Source organism: Aquarana catesbeiana, linkage group LG12, assembly GCF_042186555.1.
Source record: "Aquarana catesbeiana isolate 2022-GZ linkage group LG12, ASM4218655v1, whole genome shotgun sequence".
Lineage (NCBI taxonomy): Eukaryota > Metazoa > Chordata > Amphibia > Anura > Ranidae > Aquarana > Aquarana catesbeiana.
The window spans coordinates 1268229-1290562 of record NC_133335.1 but is presented as its reverse complement, the minus strand read 5'-3'; the positions used below and the strand labels follow the sequence as shown (position 1 = coordinate 1290562).

Below are 22334 nucleotides of genomic sequence, written 5' to 3'. Positions count from 1 at the left end.
ATTTGTGGGAAAAAAATACATACTGTATATACTCGAGTATAAGCCGAGGCACCTCATTTTACCACAAAAAACTGGGAAAACTTATTGACTGGAGTATAAGACGAGGGTGAGAAGTGCGCAGCTACTGTAAGTGGAAAAGAGGGTCAACAATGCCCATTTGCATGCCTCACTGTGCCCATTTGCAGCCATAGGTCCCCCGAACTTCAAACTTGGTAGTTAAGGGTTCCTAGATGCCCCCTAGCTGCAGCCAAAATTTGGGGTCCCCGGACCCAAAGGGTCCCGAAATGACATTGCTGCAGATGGACACAGTTGACCGAATTTGAGGCCCCGTATCTCGGGGCCACTTGGTGCTAGGAACCCCCAAATTCGGTGTGCAAACCCAGTGGAACTAGCACTACAACATATCCAAAGCTGGGGTTCCTAACACTAAGTGGCCCCAAGATACGGGGCCCCAAAGTCGGTTTGGAAAATGTCAAGCACTTTTCTGCAGAAGAGAATGACATTTTCTAAACCAATTTTGGGGCCCCTTATCTCGGGGCCACTTGGTGCTAGGAACCCCAGCTTTGCACACCAAATTTGGGGTTCCTAGCACTAATTGGTCCCGAGATACGGGGCCCCAAAGTTGGTTCGGAAAATGTCATTCTTTGCACCAGAAAAGTGCTTGATTTGAGTATAAGCCGAGGGGGGCATTTTCAGCACAAAAAATCTGCTGAAAAACTCGGCTTATACTCGAGTATATACGGTACATTTTATTTGTGTACAGTGTCACACAACCACACAATTGTCAGTTAAAGTAACGTAGTGCGCAGTGCCGCATCGCAAGAAATGGCCTGGTCATGAAGGGGGTAAAAGTGATTCAGATTTAATCCCATAAGTTACATATCCAGTGTAGGTGAATCCCAGGTAGAAAGTCACATTTTCATCCCCTCGAGGAACTGATGAATAGTTTAGAGGCAAGACTTCAATCTTCCCTTTTCCGGAAGGGCCCTTTGTGTAGACTCTTCCGTTTTCTGTCCATCCATCAACTTTCTTTAGCTTGTCCTGAATTAGTTTTCTATCTTTTAGGTCACTGTCAAAGCGGAAGGTGCGTTCATTTAATGGGTGTTCTAGAAGCCTTTCTATAGCACCTCTGAAAATGAACTTCTCGAGGCCAGTGCCCTTCCCGAGGAAGAAGAGCACGTTTGTTCTTTTCTTACGGACGGGGACATCCTTGATTCTTTTCTGGTGCAGCTGTTTAGCTGTTTCCATTGCAGAGTTCAGAACATTGCCTTTCTTTACATTTTGTGAGGTTAGGAACTTTTCATCTGGCCAGTAAAGCATGAAAATAAGAAAGTAGGCACTTGCAGGAAATGTTTTTCGCTCATTCAGAAACCGTTGGCTTTTCTCCAGCAAATTCTTGAATGCCAAAAGTTTTCTAGAGTCCGGCTGGACACTTCCTAGAGCAATATGGCACATTATGAGGCTAATGAGTTCACCATCATCCAGCCTGTCTTCAGATATGTCTGTGGGGAAGTAGTTGATGATCCTCTCCAATGCTACAACTGGGTGTTCACCTTTTGAATTGGATAGCAATGACAGAATGGTTGCCACACTGCTGCCTCCTAGCCTATAAATTTCCATCTTTCTGGCAAATTTTTTTCCTTCAGCTGTTGCAGAATAGCTCACCTGGCCTACAGATTTAAAACAATCAGCAAATAATTTGGTCTTGTTAACTAACCAATTTCTGACAAAATCATCCTGCCTGGTTGTCTCCCAGACATCAATTTTATCACCCTGAAAACAGCCAACGTCTTCTGAAATCCACTCTAGAGCTTTATACATATTTTGGTACAAACTTTTTAATCGACCATGTAGCTTTGCCCAGGAGTCCTTTATCTCTTCTGGGATGTATTTCACATTGATAAGATATTCCAACAATTCTGCCTTGTCTTTCTTTATGTTTTCAAATAATGTTAGTAGCAGCTCTAGCAGGCTGCATCCAGTATCTACTTCTCCCATATATCCGGAGATATTGATTGTATCTCTGTCATTATTTGCTGCTCTTTGTGCCTCTCTGAAGCTTTCCATGGACTTAAGGCCAAGCTCAATCAGGCTGATTTCATCTACTGAGCTTTGGTTCTCCTTATATTTGTCATGGTTTACGGTAAACCATTCCTTGTACAGGCGTCCTTCAGTGTCCAATATATATGAATCTTCCGGCAGCTTTGCTTTGGCGATTGCCACCCATTTCTGTGCTTCTTCAAATTTAGAATTTTTATAATGGAGTCTGGCAAGTTGTTGTGCAAAATGTGCATCTTTATCAAATTGCTCATAGGCAACCTGTAGAAGTTCAATGGCCTTCTCAGTGTCTCTTTCCACATTACATACGTGTTCTATTAGTGGTGAGAAGAAACTATCTACATTGTCACCACGACTTTTCTTGTGTCGCCGGAAAAACAAGTCTTTTATGAACTTTACAAATTCTTGCTGTGCAAATCTGTGGTTGAGAGCAGCAGATTCGTTGAGTAGTTCCAAGGCAATTTTACTCTGAGGGTATGAACGGGTGGAATATTGATTTAAAATTTCCCCTGCGATTAGAGGATGTAAAATGCGAATGGCAGAAATGAATGTTGATTCATCCCTTAGTTCCATGATCAGTGCTTGCTCACTTAAGCTGTTAAGATCATGATTTTGGCTCAGTTTGTGGTCTTGAGTAACAAAGGGCTGAATTCTCAGAAGCACTTCACAGTGGGAAAGGGAGATATAAGAATTTTGAACATAATGATTTAGTAATGCAACGTATCTGATCAGACGAGTTACTGGAGAAGAGTGGTCCAGATCTTCCATCACATTCTTCACAAAGTCTTCCAGGTACTTCTTATTGAACTCTTGACTCATTAAAACAAAGGTAATGATCAAGTCCTGAGAAGGAAAATTTTCATTGAGTTCTTCAGCTTTGCCTTTGAACAGCAGCTTCTCGTTATCTTTGAGCTTGTGGGTGATGGCAACCGTGTCGCTGGATGAGACTGAACAATACTTTTCTGGTGCATTTGAACGTTTACAAGTCAAGAGAATAAAGCAAGTCTTTGCACGTTTCACTTGTTTGTGTATCATGGCTTCTTGAAGACGGTTTTTTAATTCATCAATATACTCATCAGGGCAGTCTTCCAGAAGAAGGAGAACTGGCAAACAGTTTTTAGTGTCCCTTTCTTCATTCTCTCTGAGTTCCACCGCATGTTCCCACACCTTTGTAGTTTGGTATCTTGAGTTCACTATGGCACACCGTAGGTTCTTTTTCTTTTTCCAGAGGATCTGCCTGGCCACTGTGCTCCCACCACTGCCTGGCTGGTGCAAAATGTTGATTTGTGCTACAAGAAGTTTCATGGTCTCTTCATTTAAGATGCCATTCAGAATATCCTCAACTTCCTGACAAGCATTGCGCTCAATAAATGCCCCACATTTCTTCTGCTCAGCAAGCCACAAATGTTTCCAACTAATTTTTCCTCCTCGATAGAAGTCACTTTCAAGTTTCTTGGGGTCTATGGCCTTAAGGTTGGTGTTTTCACACTCATTTACACACAAGATGTTTAGGGAGTTCATTTTTTCTTCTTTAGGTGTTGTAAGAACACAAACTCCTTTTGTAGAGACCGGTAACTTTCTGTTAAAGTCTTTTCCTGGAATCATTTCTTGAACTGTAGCATCCACATGGCTGAGCTTCATGCCAACAACACTTCTTTGGTCAAGTTCTGTTCTGTTGCATGTTGCTTGTGACAAGCCAGCCCATTGTTTGTAATATTCCTTACACTCGGTGATACAAGTGATGTATTCCATACCGCTCAATTCCTCATAAAATTCCATCAAGGCTTTAACAATTGGCTTTTCCACAGGGGAAAACAGCATGAAGAGCACGATGAATGATCCTCTCTTAATATTATCACAGATTAAAGAAACCGCCTTCTTAAAGTGCTTCATTTTGTCTTTGATCCAAGATTGCTCATCACATGGTAAATCTTCCCCACCGTAACTCTTCCGTCCATTACAAAATATCCAGCTTGTGTGCTTGAAGAACCCCAGATTATTAATAATGTCATCCAGGTTCTTCCCGTACTCACTGGCATAGCGCTTCAAGGAGTATATATTCGTCAGATGGTAATCTTTACACTTGGAGTGTAGCCCACTAATGTCAGACTCCGCATCAAAATCAAAAGCACACAAGATTTTCAAGTATTTCAAAAAGGTTAAGTGTTGCAGTTGGTGTTTCTCGCACCGGTTTGTGATGAGTACATATTGCAGTGTGTCATCGAAATACTGCTTACCATTTGTTAGCAGGACAGATAGTTTCCTACCTAGATTTTCATATCTGTGTGCTTCAGGAACATTGGCCTCCTCTGCTTCCTTTCTCCTCTTATCTGCTTCCTTTAGTCTCAGGATTAATGCATTAATTTCCTCCTCTATTTTAACTGGCTGAGATTTTGTCCCCGCTCTCTCATATATAGTTTTCCTTTCATAAAAAGTCTTATTCTTATGCTCATCAAACTTTGGCAAACTTACTTGAAACATTTTCCCCTTTACAGTGATGGATAGAGACTCAATATCTACTTCCACAACAAACCTTTTCTCTTCTGACTCCACATCAACAACCTCAATAAATTCAGGGCAGCGAATACACATTGCTGCAGCTGCATATTCACTGGCTTCAGGAAAGCACTTATCCAAATCATTCAATAAATCTGCATACCAGTCTTTATTGTGAATTGGAATACCAACGATCTGTCCATGTGTGAAGCCTTTGTCTTCCACACTGTCCATAATTCCAAAGTGTATGGTTCCATTAGTTCTCATGTTCAGACAGGCAGCAGCAAATCGAAATGTCTCATATCGTAGTTTTGCTAGAAGTCTTGGCCTATCCAAACCTGCGGCAATAGCAAATGATTTGTACTCATGACAAGGAGTGATCAGATTGGTGATGCCTGTCTCAGGGGGAAGTACCTGTTTTTTCACATATTTGAAGTTTGTATCGTGATTATCGAAGGGTCGGAAAATGCTCAGTGTTAAAGGTGTTACAGCTTTCTGCTTCTGGGCTGGGCTGGAATTCTCTTTTGAACCCTTGATTCTTTCAGATTTTTTTTCCACATTTTGGTTTTTATCTCCTGGGCTGAGTGTATTTTTGTGCTCCTCCGAAACATTAATGCTTTTCTTTTGAGGTATTAGGTCCACTTGGACAGATTTTTTTGTTAAAGTGATATCTATTTCTGTGAGTTTTCCCTCCTCTATACTGCAATTATTCTCTGTGAGACTTTTCATTTCCAAACCCTGGTTTTCTTGAGGTTTGTCTTCTGATTTGCCACTAGCTGTGCTTTTTACATGTTGCCCATCCTTCTGCTTTTGGTTTGGGGTCTCATGGTTGTTGATGGACTTTTTGTTGAGATTTTTCTGACCTGGTTTGCCCACTTGACCAGGTTTATTTCTGGAGTTGGAATTTTCCTGGAATTCTTTGGATCTAATGTTGTCACTGTTGCCGGTCTCAGGAGAAGGTGACTTGTTTTCTGAGGTTGGACTGCTAATGTTTTGTTGAGGTTTGTCTTCTGAAGACACATTTATTTGACTTAAACCTTCTGCAAATTGATCTTTTGTATCTGTTTGGCCTTTAATTTTTGGAGGTTGCTCAGACTTTTTTCCAGGTTGTACAGATAAACTTGTAGAACAGGGATTCTGTTTTTTGAGTCTATCTTCTGTGGTTATATTTTCTTTGTGTGTCCTTGATGTATCTGATTGAGGGGCATTCTGACTTTTTTGTGACTTGCCCTTAGAAATCTCTTTATTGTCCATTGAATTTTCAGTGGGCGGCTTGTTTTTATTTTCGGAAGCGTTAGCTTTCTTTGTTAAGCTCTGTATGTGAGGTACTGTACTCTTTCCTGAAGTTGTCTCCTCTCCCCCGCCTGGTTGACCTTCCTTTGTCTGATGTGGTTTTGTGTTGTCATCGGAGTTAATATTTTTTTTAATGATCTCTCCGGTTCTTTCTTTTGCATTAGGACCTTTTTTAAATTGCTTTCCCACAAGTTTATTTACATCTACTGGACTGAACTTTCCTGGAGATTGTAAAGAGTTATTCTGATTATTTGTATTTCTGACGTATTGGTTGACCTTCCTTTGTCTGATGTGGTTTTGTATTAACACCGGAGTTCATATTTTTTTTCACAATCTCCCCGGGTCTTTCTTCTGCACTAGGATTTTTTTCAGTCTGCCTTTCCACATGTTTATTTACTTCTGGACTGGATATTGCTGGAGGTGATATATCCTCATTCTGAGTATTTGTATTGGTCTGACGTGTTTTCTCCTTGCTTTTTGTGGGATCGGATTGGGTGTCTCTAGGTTTTTCTTGCAGAATGTTATTATTTCTCTGATCCTGCCCATCTCTCTTGTGTTTGGCAGATGATGGACCTGTGCCTGGGGGATTGATGGAGCTTCTCCCAGGTTCCTGGAGATGTTTGTCCTCTCCCTTTGGTGATTTTCTTTGGATCTCTGTTTCTAAAAGTTCATCTCTTTTCTTGAGTAAAAGTTGTATTTGAAGATATTTAATATCCATTTTTTCTAGATGATGTTCACTGAGGATTTCTAGCACTGCTCCGTTGGCTGCTCCTTCATGAAGTTTAGTGATATATTCCTGTTCTAATCCAATTGAATCCAACCAGCTGCTGACATCATTCACAGTCCATCTTTTCAGCGGCTTGTCACCTTAATTGGAAAATACAATCATTGAAAACTCTGAACTTGAGTAATGTATATTACTGTAACCATATAATACAACTTACCCAGACTCATGATGGTGTCTTCTTATACCATACATATCTGAAAGAGAGAGGGAAACATGTCAGAAGCTACATTTGGGAGATCGGTGTATAATATCTGTATGATATCTGTCAGGAATTGGTTTGCTTGCTGGTGGAAACTGTGGCTCCCAGACCTATAGGCTGCATCTCCGGTGTCCACCAGTTGGAGTCCCTCAGCAACCAGAAGCTCATGAAAATCAGTTATCACCTGATGCTCATTGCAGAAAGAGCGTTTAACCGCTTAAGGACCAGCGCACAATGATATACATCGACAAAATGGCACAGCTGGGCAGATGGACGTACCTGTACGTCCCCTTTAAGATGCGGCATTGTGGGCCACGAGCTCCGTGAAACCGACCACGGGTCTCGCGGACTCAATGCCTGAGGGGATACCCGCGATCGTCTCACGGAGAGGAAGAACGGGGAGATGCTGATGTAAACAAGCATTTCCCCATTCTTCCTAGTGATACTGACACTGATTATAGCTCCCTGTGATCATGAGCGGTGATCAGTGTCGTGTCACACATAGCCCCCCCCCCCCCCATAATTAGAATACATCCCCAGGACACACTTAACCCCTTCAGCGCCCGCTCCTGGTTAACCCCTTCACTGCCAGTGTCATTTTTTCAGTAATCAGTGCATTTTTATAGCAATGATCGCTGTATCAATGACAATGGTCCCAAAATGGCATCAAAAGTGTCCGATGTGTCCGCCATAATGTCGCAGTCACGATAAAAATCGCAGATCGCCGCCGTTACTAGTAAAGAAAAAAAATTATTAATATAAATGCCATAAAACTATCCCCTATTTTGTAGACGCTATAACTTTTGCGCAAACCAATCAATAAATGCTTATATATTTTTTTTACCAAAAATATGTAGAAGAATACGTATCGGTAAAAAAAATATTGCTTTTTTTTCAAAATTGTCGCTCTAATTTTGTTTATAGCGCAAAAAATAAAAACCGCAGAGGTGATCAAATACCACCAAAAGAAAGTTCTATTTGTGGGGAAAAAAGGACGTCAATTTTGTTTGGAAGCCATGTCGCACGACCGCGCAATTGTCAGTTAAAGCAATGCAGTGCCGAATCGCAAAAAGTGCTCTGGTCTTTGGCCAGCGAAATGGTCCGGGGCTGAAGTGGTTAAAGCAAAGCTCTGGGCTCCTTAAAAAAAAAAAAATGAAAGTCGGCAGCTACAAATACTGCAGCTGCTGGCTCTTAATATAAGGACACTTACCTGTCCACGAATCCTGTGGTGTCCTCACCTGAGCCTATTTTTCAATTGGCTCTCAGGTGCTGCCACCGCCATCTCGGCTAAGGGAAATCGGCAGTGAAGCCCCTAATGCGTATGCGTGAAGCGCGCTGCACTTTGTGAATGGCCCAGTTGTGGGGGAAGGAGGATGGGGGCTGAACTTCCGGCTGAGTTCACCGCAGCAAACTTAGCTGGAAGTGGGAGCAGGTACCGATCAAAGCCAAGTACCCGCTCCCCCCAAAAGGTTCCAAATGTGGAGGGGGAGGAGGCAAACAAGTGGAGCATCCCCTTTTGGGTGGAGCTCCGCTTTAAGCTCTGCCTGTGCTATACTCCTTTGCCTTGGTGTTTGTCTATGTGCCTCTGACCTGGGTTCCTGCACTCTGGTCCTGATTCCTTACCCGCCTGCCTGTTCCTACTCCCATATACCCTCCCCCTGTCCTGGCTTGCTCCTTCTGCCTGATCTACTGTGTATGACCCCTGGCTCTGACACTGACTACACTTCTCATAACCCGCTGTCTGTATATATTTGGTTTAGGTAGTTGCTCATTGTTTACTCACTTATTAGATTTTCATGTTTTGGTTTATGCAGTTCTGGTATATTGGACGAATATTGGATATATATACGTGCGTTTATATTTTTGTTATTCACTTTATTCTTAATAAATTATCTAACATTATATTTGTGCCTGGTGTTCTCTGTGTAAGTCCACACATTTCTGGTCATGCCTGTTTCACAGAATACCAGCACTTGGCATCCCTGACATAACACCAAGGCCAGTACTGAACAGAAGTGGCTGCACAGGGAAGCCATATTGGCTCTGCTGCTGTTTGCTACAAGATGCATCCTGAGGAGACTGTATACTATGCTTTGCTAGTGACAGAGGGAAGGGAATATTGCCCCCAAATACTGAAGGAGTGGGCCTGTCAGAATGTATTCCTCTTGCTCGTTCCCTAGTTGATCAGTGCAGGATGTTAGGTGATGTTCAGCCATTGATTCAGGTTTGTGCGGAGTTGGCTTTGTCAAATATTACTAGGGGCAGTGATGACTTTTCTCCCCCCTTCAGTATGGCTCAGGTAGAATCTCTGCTGTGGTTATTGGAGGATGATTCAGCTTATTTCTGTAGCGAGGTCCCAGGCCTCCTCTAGTCTAATGAGAACCTGTGGGTTGTGAGGTATAGTGGGTGTAATGCAAGTTAGATTTATGGGCGCCAGACACTTCATGAATGCAAAGAGATTTTATTTCTCTTAAACAGAACTTTGGGAGAGAGGGTTGGGGCCAGCACACCCTTAGGTGGCTGAAACGTTAATTGGCAGACTCAGAGATTTCAATAGGAAGACAGCCATGCGGGGAATAGCATCCAGCAAGACACCACATCTGCATGTGTAGGAATGCTGTCTCCTATGGCAACAGTCTTTAACAGTTTCTAACACAAAGTGTAACAGTTCTGTCACTTCTACTACAATCACTTCTTATAGTTCTTCAGCCCAATGAGCTCCTGGGTCTTTCACTAGACTAGTTGATTCACTGCCACTGAATCCCCTGAGCTCTTCCAACCTTCACTTTAGTATCTTTCTCAAGTGTCACCCCCACCTCTCTGCTGGGTCCCTAGCTTGGTACTCCAGATACTTATCAAGCTTCACCCCACTGGCCTGCTCGGTCAATGGCTTGACACACAAGGCTGCTCTGCAAGCGTCGCCTCCTCTGGTTGGCTCCCTGGCTTGACATCTGCTGAAGTTTTCTGATTCTTCACCATCCCCGGTTGGTGAGAATTCTGAGCTGGTACTTGCTTCAGTTACTCACTGAGGTCCCTGGAAATAAGGTACCTTACTGGCAACAGCTTCCCCTCTACCACTGACCACGACAGGTTCTCCGGCCGGCAGAACCGTCACTTCTGGTTGGACTGCAAACTGCAATCCCAACCCTGCGCTGCTCTCTTGCTTCTGGATAGGCCCTCAGACAGCCTGGCAGCCAGATGTCCTCAGGATAGGCCCAAACTCCAGCCTAGCAGCCCAGGGCATACGACACACGTCCACCCAGACAGCCGTCCAGAGGGCTCAATACCCCGAACACTTGACTCCACCTGAATATATAGGCTCTCCCAGCAGGCCAAGGGATTCAAGAAAACCCCTGCCCATTGGCTGAGATACCCTTGGACCTTGGATCATGGTGGTACCGGGCAAGGGAAGCTTATACGGCAGACAGACTCTTCTCGAGTACAGGGGTCCGTCACATTGGTGACAAGCGGTGGGATCATGCTTCCTTGCCGTGAACACATCCAAACCTCCATCTGGATCCAAGGTCTGGATAGCAGAAGAGGAGAGGTACAGATACCAGCCACCATGGAAGAGGAATTCAGAAGGAGGTTCTGAGAGATGCAAATACAGCACAGGGGACCAGTATCATAGCAGGTCCTGCTGGGATGGTTTGATTCTGTCCGCCTACAACTCTGGAAGAAAGTGCTACCTCACGAGCAGCGCCACCAGGGAAAAATTCCCCCCTCCATTCAGGAAAGGTACTGGTCGCAGTATGAAGTGCGAGTGCTGTTATTGGGGGAACAGCTGAACCAGGAGTGGATAGCTGAGTTAAGCAGGCTGAGAGCTACAGAGCCCTCTAGTGGTATGTAGCTCAAGTGTGCCCGTGGACAGCGGGTATGTTCTATGAGAGAGGCAGAGGTTGGCTGGGTGAGTAATGCTCTGTTCATGAAAATTTGTTTGGGGTTCTGTGTGGGTACAGGCTTTGGGGAATTGGAAATACTAACTAACTTTGAAGTCAACCCGTTTGAGTCCCCTTATGTGTTAATCCCCTGCCAAAAAGGGAGATGTGTGACGGGAGTCACTTTGGGCAGGGGGCTTGGGAAACCCAGATTACATTAGAGTGCTTTTTAAAACCCATTTTGCAGCTCCCCCAGTTACTAATATGTGTAATCTACCCTGTGTTTATTTGGGGCACAGGATGACCAAGAACCCCAGGTTTCCTGAACCAGCCAGTAGACATGTGCACACTGAAATATTTCGTTTTGTCTTTTTTTTTTCTTCGTCCGAAAAATAAATGTATTTAGTTACTTCCGAAATTCGTTTTTATTAACTTAGTTTTTTGTTAAAAATTGCATTAGTCCGAAAATCCAAATGAATTAAGGTCGACTCTGTCATTGGGGCTTATGGTGTCTGTCGAATGTTCCAAGAAGATTCGACGAACCAGCTAAACTGTACGACGCCGCAATCGTACATTTCCGGTCAAATTTTCCGCCTACAAGCTAGCTGTAGTAGAATTCTAATGTTTGACTGATAATAATTAGATTTATTAATTATTTTACTAGTCAACCAACATTAGAATTTTTCTATAGCCTATGGGCGGATGCATTTGACCAGAAATGTACGATTGCAGCGTCGTATAGTTTAGCTGCTCCGTCGAATCTTCTTAGACTTTTCGACAGACACCATAAGCCAAAGATTCGACGTTTGTATGTTTTTCGTTGCTTTGTCAAATCTTCATCGTTCATGTTGAATGGTCTACTCTACCCCAACAGTCAGCCAACTTTCACATTGGTTTCTCAATCTCCAAGTGCAATGGCGGGCGCGGCATCCGACGTTGTGTCAGATATTGATATGGCATTCTAATATAGAATCTATAATAATAAATCCCCCCCCCACAACACGGGCAGCCTCTGAGGCTATCACAACACTAATATCACTATCAAGTTCACAACACTAACACAATAGCAGCAGATTATTATGAAAAAGTGAAGATGAACTGAAGCTTCACTATTGTTCTGCTGCTGTGCTTATGCTTAATTGCTAAATAATTCAGGTTCTCTGACAAACGGAGCTGCTAAGATTGACTGTCTTCTGAAATGATTCAGTGTGTGAGTCTCTCTCTGCGAGCAAATCGTAAGTGAAAGGAAGTTGGCTGTACGTGTGTACTTAGTTCTAGTTATTTTACTGCCCCTCCTCTTTGGTTACAATCAGCCAATAACATTCATCATCATCATTATTTTACTTCCCCCACCCAATTCCAACAGCGATCTTTTCTCTATGTCAAATCTTATCTCCCCTACGTCGAATCTTTTCTCTCTATGTCGAATCTTTTCTCTCTATGTCGAATCTTTTCTCTCTATGTCGAATCTTTTCTCTCTACGTCGAATCTTTTCTCTCTATGTGGAATCTTTTCTCTCTATGTGGAATCTTTTCTCTCTATGTCGAATCTTTTCTCTCTATGTCGAATCTTTTCTCTCTATGTCGAATCTTTTCTCTCTATGTAGAATCTTTTCTCTCTATATCGAATCTTTTCTCTCTATGTAGAATCTTTTCTCTCTATGTAGAATCTTTTCTCTCTATGTAGAATCTTTTCTCTCTATGTAGAATCTTTTCTCTCTATGTCGAATCCTTTTCTCTCTATATCAAATCTTTTCTCTCTATGTGGAATCCTTTTCTCTCTATGTGGAATCTTTTCTCTCTATCTATGTCGAATAATCTTGGACTAATAGAGTTAAGGTTAGGCACATTCCACCACAGGTTCGATAGACACAGATTGTTATTGTCATCATCATGTCGAATCTCCTATCTATATCCAACTGTTGTCGCAACGAAAACTAAAATAAAGCATTTATTTATGTCGGATCTTTTGTTTTTTGGATTCTGCGCTTTCGTTATCGTTTGTTAAAACGATAACAAAAATACCTGAAATTCAGACGAAAACGAATGCACATGTCTACCAGCCAACTTATCTATGTTATGTGCTTGTATGGGACTATTTCTGGGTATATTTGCCTGATGACACTGACATTGGAAATAACACTGTTTTCACCGACCATACAGCACTTTGTTACCCGAATTTAAAGTGTGATTGCTGTCCCATGTTCCTAAGTTACCAGGCAGTCACATTCCTCCTTACTGTTTGCATTATGTGTTTCTAGCATGTAGACCGGGGGCAGAGTGGAGAGGGGAAAGGATTTCTCCAACAGCCTCCCTGCTGATAAGACGGTCTACTCTTGGAAAGTAAAATACACCTGTGTCATGTTACTGGAGGAGGTAAAGTTTAGCCCGCCCTGTGTCATTATGTAAAGAAGAGGGGGGGTTGTCCCCTAAATGTATATCTCTTTGTACCTGTGTTTGAATAAACAGTCTTATGCTTCTTCACTCTACACTGATGTCTTGAAAAGTGACTGGGTGGGCTAAGGGATCTTGGATCCTGCTGGTACTAGGCAAGGGAAGCGTATACGGCGGACATACTCCTCTTGTGTATGGGGATCTGTCACAGGAACTGAAACAGAATTTTTTTCCCCCACCCACACAACTCTGCCACTGTCCATTCCTGCCTCTCCACCAGCCAACCTGGTCAAGCCCATATAAATCAAGCTTTCTGTTCTAGACCTGCCCGCCACTGTCTTAACTATGGGTCAGTCTACTCCTTACTCATTCGCTGTTCCACCATCTGCCTTTCCATATTCTGTACACTCAGAGTTCAGGCCTCTTCCTACAGCAATTGCATCTGCTCAAATCTAAGAAGGTTTCATACAGACTGAGTCTCATTGGGACAGGCTGACTCATTTGGCCAAGTGGGGTACTTGATCTTTTCCTAAAGCCATTATGCATCAAGCCCATGTCCCAGCCTCCCAGTCTGACTCTATTGAGCTTCGACTTGCTATCCATATCCTGATTCTGATGCTGCTGATCCACTGCCTGATATCTCGTTGCCCCTCTGACCACTGATCAAACTGACGGTCCTGTTCCTGGTGTCCAGCCTGATGGTCCAGTGCCTGATGCCCAGCCAGAGGGTCCTTATTTTACATTATACTTGTGCCTGGTGTTCTCTGTGCATGTCTACACATTTCTGGTCAGACCTGTTTCACAGAATACTACCACTCAGTATCCTTGACAATATCGTCAGCAGGCAGATAAAGATGTTTGTCCACTGTGTGTAATAGTATGAAGAATAGGGCTTGTGTATGTAATTCTACTGTGCATGCTCAGGAGCTTGGAGACAGTCCCTGGAATTCATGTTGCATAGTATGTGAGGTTGAAAAAAGACACAAGTCCAACCTATGTGTGTGATTATGTGTCAGTATTACATTATATATCTCTGTATGTTGCGTTCATTCAGGTGATTATCTAATAGTTTCTTGAAACTATCGATGCTCCCCGCTGAAACCACCACCTGTGGAAGGGAATTCCACATCCTTGCCGCTCTTACAGTAAAGAACCCTCTACGTAGTTTAAGGTTAAATCTCTTTTCTTCTAATTTTAATGAGTGGCCACGAGTCCTGTTAAACTCCCTTCTGCAAAAAAGTTTTATCCCTATTGTGGGGTCACCAGTCCAGTATTTATATATTGTGGGGTCACTAGTCCGGTATTTGTATATTGTGGGGTCACCAGTCCGGTATTTATATATTGTGGGGTCACCAGTCCGGTATTTATATATTGTGGGGTCACCAGTCCAGTATTTATATATTGTGGGGTCACCAGTCCGGTATTTGTATATTGTGGGGTCACCAGTCCAGTATTTATATATTGTGGGGTCACCAGTCTGGTATTTGTATATTGTGGGGTCACCAGTCCAGTATTTATATATTGTGGGGTCACTAGTCCGGTATTTGTATATTGTGGGGTCACCAGTCCGGTATTTATACAATGAAATCATATCCCCTCTCAAGCGTCTCTTCTCCAGAGAGAATAAGTTCAGAGCTCACAACCTTTCCTCATAACTAAGATCCTCCAGACCCTTTATTAGCTTTGTTGCCCTTCTTTGTACTCGCTCCATTTCCAGTACATCCTTCCTGAGGACTGGTGCCCAGAACTGGACAGCATACTCCAGGTGCGGCCGGACCAGAGTCTTGTAGAGCGGGAGTATAAGGATGTTAGAGTGCTGCTTTAAGATATGTTATACAAGAAGAAATGTATTTTGCTTTCTTATGCAGAAAATTAGAAGCGCAAAGATTATTTGTGAGCTATGTACTTGAACAGGATGTACGTGTGGTTAGCCTGACATTTTACAGTTTTTCTCCATTGTTTTGGCTCATTTCTTGAAACAGAAATGACATTCTCAAAACAACATGGACAAATCTCCAAACCACTTGGCAATTGTTCACAACTGAATTGAATTTCTCATTCATTTCATCAAAATTGCAAATGTCTCAGTACATGTCTCAATGTCTCAGTACATGTCTCAATGTCTCAGTACATCTTTCAAATGATTAAGTACAAGTGGCCTACATTTAGCACAATTTCCAAGTGAATAGATCTTGTTGATCTAAACTGATTGTCAATTCTCAGGCTAATGGTTGTTCTCTCCAAAACGTGTCAGCATCATTTCATTGTTTAAGTCATCACATGCACAATAGTCTGTTCAATTGTCAAAATTATTCAGGAACATAATACCATGAATACCATATATGAATCTCTTGGAACATTTGATAAAATGATTACAGCAATTAACAGTCAGGTGCAACTAGAACTTGACTAACGAAGGAGGAGTCGGAGTTGGTCTCAGATGACCAATCAAACAGTATGTTTAGTTACCTGACAGGTGCTGTCCATGATTGTAAATGCTGCCAAACATGTATATATAGAGCTTGACCATGCAGGACCAGTACAATTTCTGAACATGGAGGCACCTGGCCAAGTAAATGAACAAGGGAAACTGCCTCCTCGAGGAAGAGGAAGAAGAAGAGGAAGAGTAGTAAGGGTGAGTGGTGGTGGAATAGGGGGAAGAGGCAGAGGAGCACGAAGACACCATGCTGTCCCTGATGAAATTCGGGCCACAATTATAGATCATGTCATCAACCATGGCCTCACAATGGCGGAGGAAGGTCGCCGAGTGCAGCCTAATGTGCCTCGCTCTACAGTCTTCTCTATCATCCAAACCTTTCACAGGGAAAACAGGTATGTAGTCAGTCAATGATGGAATTATATAATGAATAGGACAGGACACTGTGCATAGAGCAACAAATATGTTTATTTACTCATTTACATATTCATTTAGTGTGTGTGTGTGTGTTAGGCCTACAGTATTACAGTATCTTACCTCAGTGGGATGTTACGTATGATACTAACAATGACAAAAAAAATATTGTAGAAAAGTATGGAATAGTTTATTTTCTACAATATTGATGATACAGTTTACAGTAGTATTCCAGTCACTGTGCAGTGATGCATTGGAATTGTGGTAAAGTTACTGTAAGTAAAACAACAATACGATTACATTGGTAACTCATTCTGTACGGAATACATAAGGTATAAATTACGAATGGAGTGTTGTCCTTTGAATTCTATGTCTAGGATTGGGCGACAACCTGGCACGGGTGGCTGAGGAAAACTTCTCAATGAACAACAAGAACAAGAGATCTGTAACATGGTGTTTGCAAATAATGCCATCACATTGAGACAGATCTGCACTGTAATCCTACAAGACAAAGCCATATTCCAAAATGTCACTCTATAAGCATCTCCACAATAGATCTCCACAATAGCCCGCATATTGAAGAAGCATCAAATGACAATGAAGCAAATTTACAGGGTACCATTTGAGAGGAAATCTGACAAAGTGAAAGAGCTGCGGTACCAGTATGTACATGGAAGTCAGTCACTGGTTGTCCATCAAGATAACCTTTTTACAATTACCATAAGCAGTGGTTCCCAAAATGTATTGGTTTCAGTACCCACTTTACCTGATTTCTGAATCTAGGTAATCCAGGTATGAAAGTATTTGATTTACGTATCTGATTTATAAACATTTTGTCTAAAAACTGCAGCTTACTGTATGATGCAATTATCATTATAATCCTTATTTTGAAGAATATAACATATAATACAGAAAGAAAAAGGGTCAAAGAGCTGCAATTACAGTAGTGCCTCCCATGTAAATCTATCTAATACTGAGGGTTTTACTGTAACATTTCAGTAAGTCTACTCGTTGATAATTTTTCCCCTCCCCTTTCTGTCAAATACCCCCTGTAGTACCTCTGCATAGGGTACATGTACCCTGGATGTCCCAGGCCAGCGAGGGGGCAATATAACTATGTGTGCTGCCATTTCTGAGAATGGTGTGGCCACTCACATCCCCAGTCTTGGCCCATACAATACACAGAAGCTCCTCATCTTCTTGGACCGCCTTCATTTGGATTTGATCCCTGAAAATAAGAGAGGTCTCATAGGGCCTCACCTACCACAATATATAATTGTATGGGACTATGTGAATTTCCACAGTGGCCTGCTTATCAGGGCCTGGTTCACTGCTCATCCAAGGATGGATATGGTGTTCCTACCACCTTACTCTCCTTTCCTCAACCCTATTGAGGAGTTTTTCTCTGCTTGGAGGTGGAGAGTGTATGAGCATTGGGCTCAAGATCAGAGGTCCCTGCTCCAAGCAATGGACGCTGCCTGTGAGGATATTACAGGGGATCAGTGTAGGGGATGGTTGCGACATGCACACCGTTTCTTCCCTCGTTGCATCACAAGGGAGGATATACGCTGTAATGTTGATGAGAATCTGTGGCCAGACAGACAGCAGCGTGTGGATGGGCAGGAGGGTGAGGACGGTGGCCAGTGAAGAGATGTTACAGTAGTTGTGAAACTCCAGCTTTATTTACAGCATTGTAGGCTAAATGTAATTTTCCTTGTTTTTTGTTTGTGTGTTTATATTTCCGTATATTATGCTGTATACATTTTCTTTTTACTCTATTGTATGGAAGTTACTTTGTGTGTGAATGATAATGGTTACAATACTGTAAAGTCATTTTTCCTTGGCAGTATGAGTGCAATGTGTGATGTCAAACCTTGGAGGCTACTCTTACCCTAAAATCTTTTCCTTTTTTTTCAGTTTTATACACAATTGTATTCAGTTAGCCAATCAAAAACTGTACAGTAACCATTGTCAATGAAGGACTGGGCTAAGACTGAAAGGTGGACATGAGGGATATTTCAATGGTCCTCTGCCTTAGAGACAAAACATCTAAACATTCTGACTTGCAGTGCTTACACAATGCCAAAGGGACAAAGCATTTTGGGGGCACTGACTATTGAGAAAGAAATTTATTTTTGACACATGAGTGAATTGTTTTGGGAAAGATATGAGTTTTTGAAGGTGAACCATGGTGTTGTGCTGAACCATCCAGGTTATTTTGGCAAAAGCACCAAGAGAGTTGAGAAAGTCTGGTCTGCTTCAAGAAATGAGCCAAAGCAATTGAGAAGAATCTTTCCCCCATTTTGGGGGCACTGACTCTTTATATGGGAAAGGAATATGGTTTTGAAGCATGAGTGAACAGTTTTGGGAGAGATATGAGCTTTTGCACGTGAGTTATAGTGTTGTGCTGAACTGTATGGACTCTTTCACACGGGGCAGATCAGTCATGATCCGCCCTGTGAACATCCGCTTGCTCAGCGGGGATCGCTCCGCCGATCCCCGCTGAGCAGGAAGATGACAGGTCCATTGCTGCACACTGTGCAGCGACGCACCTGTCAGAGCGCCGCTCTCCCCTATTGGGGGATCGGATGATGACGGACCGTAGTGTCCGCCGTCATCCGATCCGAAAATGGATGGAAAAGTAGGTTTTTCCTCCGTTACACTTTTCAGATCGGAGCGGGTCGGATGTCAGCGGACATGTCACCGCTAACATCCAACGCTCCATAGGGATGAATGTATGTCCGTTTTTCACTGAAAACGGAAGGATGAAAAACTGACATACGGATCGTCCGTGTGAAAGAGGCCTAAGACTGTTTTGCCAAATGAACTTAGAGCTTTGAGAATGTAATTTCTGTTTCAAGAAATGAGCCAAAACAAAGGAGAAAACCTGTAATATAGACAATAAATAACAAAGTTATAACATGTTAGAAGTTGGGTGTCTGGAACATTGGCAGATTGCTTAGCATTCATGGTCACATATATATATAAACTTATATTTAGATATAACCTGAGGGCTATCTCTAGGCAGAATATGCAATTTATGACGTTTTATACTTATTTTTTCATAAAGTCTATGCTTCAATCTCATTGGCTGATAATAAGAGGGAGGTTTTTCTCTCTCTCTGTAAGTGTATAAGATATATGCAAACCCAGTAAACCATTGTAATTTTGTTTCACCATCCCATGTGTGTGTCTTGATTACCCGATCGATCAGAGAGTTCTATCCATACACCCATAGGTCCAACCCGGGTTCAAAGGAGAAATAGGGGCGACTTAACAGAAATGGTACCAGAAGTGGCGGCGATCGACTGCAAGGTGAGTGGAAACTTTGTAAATTTATTTTACGAAGCCTTTTCACTTATCCTAGCACGATTGACCTCTATTGGTTTTTTTAATTTTAGAATCTCGAGGATTGCTAGGTTGGCTCTTCTGGGATAAAGAAGTCGCATAGTTTTAATGGTTAAATGATGTCCCACTAGGCTGGCCGGACTTATAGGATTATAGAGAGCATTTGATGCTTTCCTAAAATACAGGACGGGTGTATGGAGCTCTAAATAAAAAAAAAAAAAGAGAGAAATTGTGTGCACACAATTTAAGGGTTTCTTCATGAATATATTGCTCTGTATTTTGTTGTGATCATATGCATGTGTGAATATATACTTTGACATAAGGGAGTTGATTTACTATTTGGTTTGATCTTGATAAGTGATATACATAGAGTTATAGAGTTCTATATGTGTTATTGTGTTTGTTGTGTGTTAAACAAATGTCACAAAGGTGTTCTGAGTGTATTACCATCTTAAACTGAGAAAGGGACCTTTATTAAGAGAAGGTACCCCAAGGGTTCAAATGTTGAGATTCAATATACATAATAATTTTGTATTTGAAGAAGGTTTAAAAGTAAGAGGAGTAATAAGTATTATAAGTATCATTGTGACATTAAGGATATTGTGAAATAATTATGGGAAATAAGTTAGGGAAGGAAGTTCCCGAAGGTGAGCGGGACCAACCTTCCCCCTATGATTTTGTAAAAGGCACTTGTGGGACAAATTGTGTCGATCCTTTTTGGGAAAATTTACAAACTCGTGCACATCAGTTGTATCTTTCAGGCTTGGGGTCATTGGGACCGTGTTCCCTGGAAGATTGGGAGGAGGTAATGAAAATTTGTGGGACGCATAATCGACACAATTACCCCCCGGGTAACTAGGATTGTAACTATATGATGAAATGTTGTAAAATGTACTAAAGGAAAGACAGGGAGAAAGAAGTGAGGAAAGCAATGAGGCTAGAGAAAAAAAAATCAGAAGAACTAGTTATAGCATTACAATAAGTAGAGTCTGCAGGTCAGATAATCCTTCGTTCTGCAAACAGAGAAGGAACCCTCTAAGGCCCTTCCTTTGATCATGATAGGTAATACTCAGGTTCAGATCCCCCTCCCTGTCGGCTAATATAAGGGACACCTGCCCTAAACCTAGAAAGGATCCCAGAGCTGCTGCAGTTTTTTTAAAAAGGTATTGTACAGGAGCTAGGATGGGTGCAGAAAATTTCCAAATCATTATTCAAGCAGAATACCCTGAAACCACGGTTGAATTTGATGTAGCGGCAGCTTTTATCATGGCAGATCCCTATGACAAACCTGAAGGGTGGGATATTTTTTTGGGGCCAACTAGGACTAACTTGGCAGAAAGCATACAAAGGGCACACAAGTGTACACACTATGTTGTCTTGCAAACAAAATCCCAGGGAAGGTTTTTACTTATTTTTTGGTTTGTCTACATAAAATATATCACTCACTAATCGTAGGTTTATCACTTCAGAATGTACAGAGGGTTGCTCAATGGGTATTAATGGAACTGACATCCAACATAAAGTGACTCCTCCATTACAAGTTAGTACATTACAGGACGAACCTCTTACAACTATGTGTTTTGCTGTTTTGACTGACTGACCTTTCCCTAATGGGTAGAGACTTAATGTCTGCTTTAAGAATCAATATAAGATTTGACCAGGAAGGTGGATTGACAGCAAAGTCTCCACTATGTGGCCTGACTAATCCTAAATATCAAGACTTCAGGGGACATTACATGCTTCTACCTGGACCACTAGAAAATCACCCAATTTGGGCTAAGGACAAAACCTCTGTAGGACATCTTAATCGTACACCTTACTCTCCTACTTTCAAACCCAACACAATATCACACTTCCAAAAACAATATCCCCTTACAGAAGAAAAACTGCAGGGCATTTCACCATTGATTGAAGAATACAAAAAGGAAGGCATGCTAAAGGAAATAGTTAGTCCATGGAACACATTTTTTTTAGTGTACCGGTTGGGGAGGACGCACAAGGGATCTTTGGTTTTGTTTGGGGCCGGGTCAATTGGACACGGCTCCCACAAGAATTTGTTGACAGCCCACCAGCCTTCTCTATGGTATTGAAACAATCCCTTGATGACTAGACACCTCCTCAGGGTTCCATACACCTGATACCTGATTGCTCACACTAGGATTCGATCCTTAGAGCAGCTACGTTGTTGGGCTCTCCAAAAATGATTAATTGGCCTAAGGAGATGCTACAAGCATTTGCCACCCTCACTGCGTCCCTCTCAAGGTCTACCTGACCCTAATAAACTATTCTGTTTTTATTGTGTAGTCTCAGGTCCAGCGTTTGCAGGAATTCTAGCACAACGACATGGTGGGGTTTTGAGACCAGTTGCATATCTGTCAAAAAAAATTACCTGTGCAGGTTCAGGGGATGCCCTCTTGCCTTCAAGCTCTCGGGGCTTGTGCAATGGCTGTAAAGGAGGCATCCAAATTAACATTGGGAGGGCAGACAACATTATACACTACACATTCGGTAGTTCACCTTATGCAGAACATGAGTACTCAGCACATGACAGCACAACATACAAGTGGCTATGAAGTTATACTCTTTAACACACAACATCTTGACATCAAATCATGTTCAGAGACCACACCACAAGTCAGGTTTCTACACTCTCTCTTGTATCTTTCAGAAACTGATCCTATTCCTCAACATGACTGTAATCAACAGCTTTTAGAATCTACTTCACCACGTTCTGATTTAAAAGATACCCCCACCCTGATTACTTACATGTGTTTGTAGACGGTAGCTGTACACGTCCTGGCGATCACATATACAAGACTGATTACTCAGTTGTCAGGCTCCCAGACAATATCTTAGAAAGTAAACCACTGCGAGTAACTTCAGCGCAACTCCTCTTTGAAGGACAGGATGTGAATGTTTACACAGATAGTATGTGAATGCTTTATTAAAACACTCCTTTTTCCTCGCCACATTAATGTAATTAAGGTTTGGGTGCATGCATACGATAAAACAGAAATGGCAAAAGGGAATG

At 42.1% G+C, this 22334-nt stretch overlaps 1 protein-coding gene across 1 annotated transcript; it reads right to left on the bottom strand.

Annotated features, from left to right (window-relative positions):
• Nucleotides 1–679: 679 nt before the first annotated feature.
• Nucleotides 680–6808, bottom strand: LOC141113794 (sterile alpha motif domain-containing protein 9-like). The gene is made up of 3 exons (XM_073607080.1): nt 6792–6808; nt 6124–6714; nt 680–5927 (listed from the first exon to the last, which is right to left on the bottom strand). Exons 1-3 carry the CDS (start codon nt 6799–6801, stop codon nt 835–837), a joined length of 5694 nt encoding a protein of 1897 aa, XP_073463181.1. The 5' UTR covers nt 6802–6808; the 3' UTR covers nt 680–834.
• Between the last annotated feature and the right edge of the window lie 15526 nt (nt 6809–22334).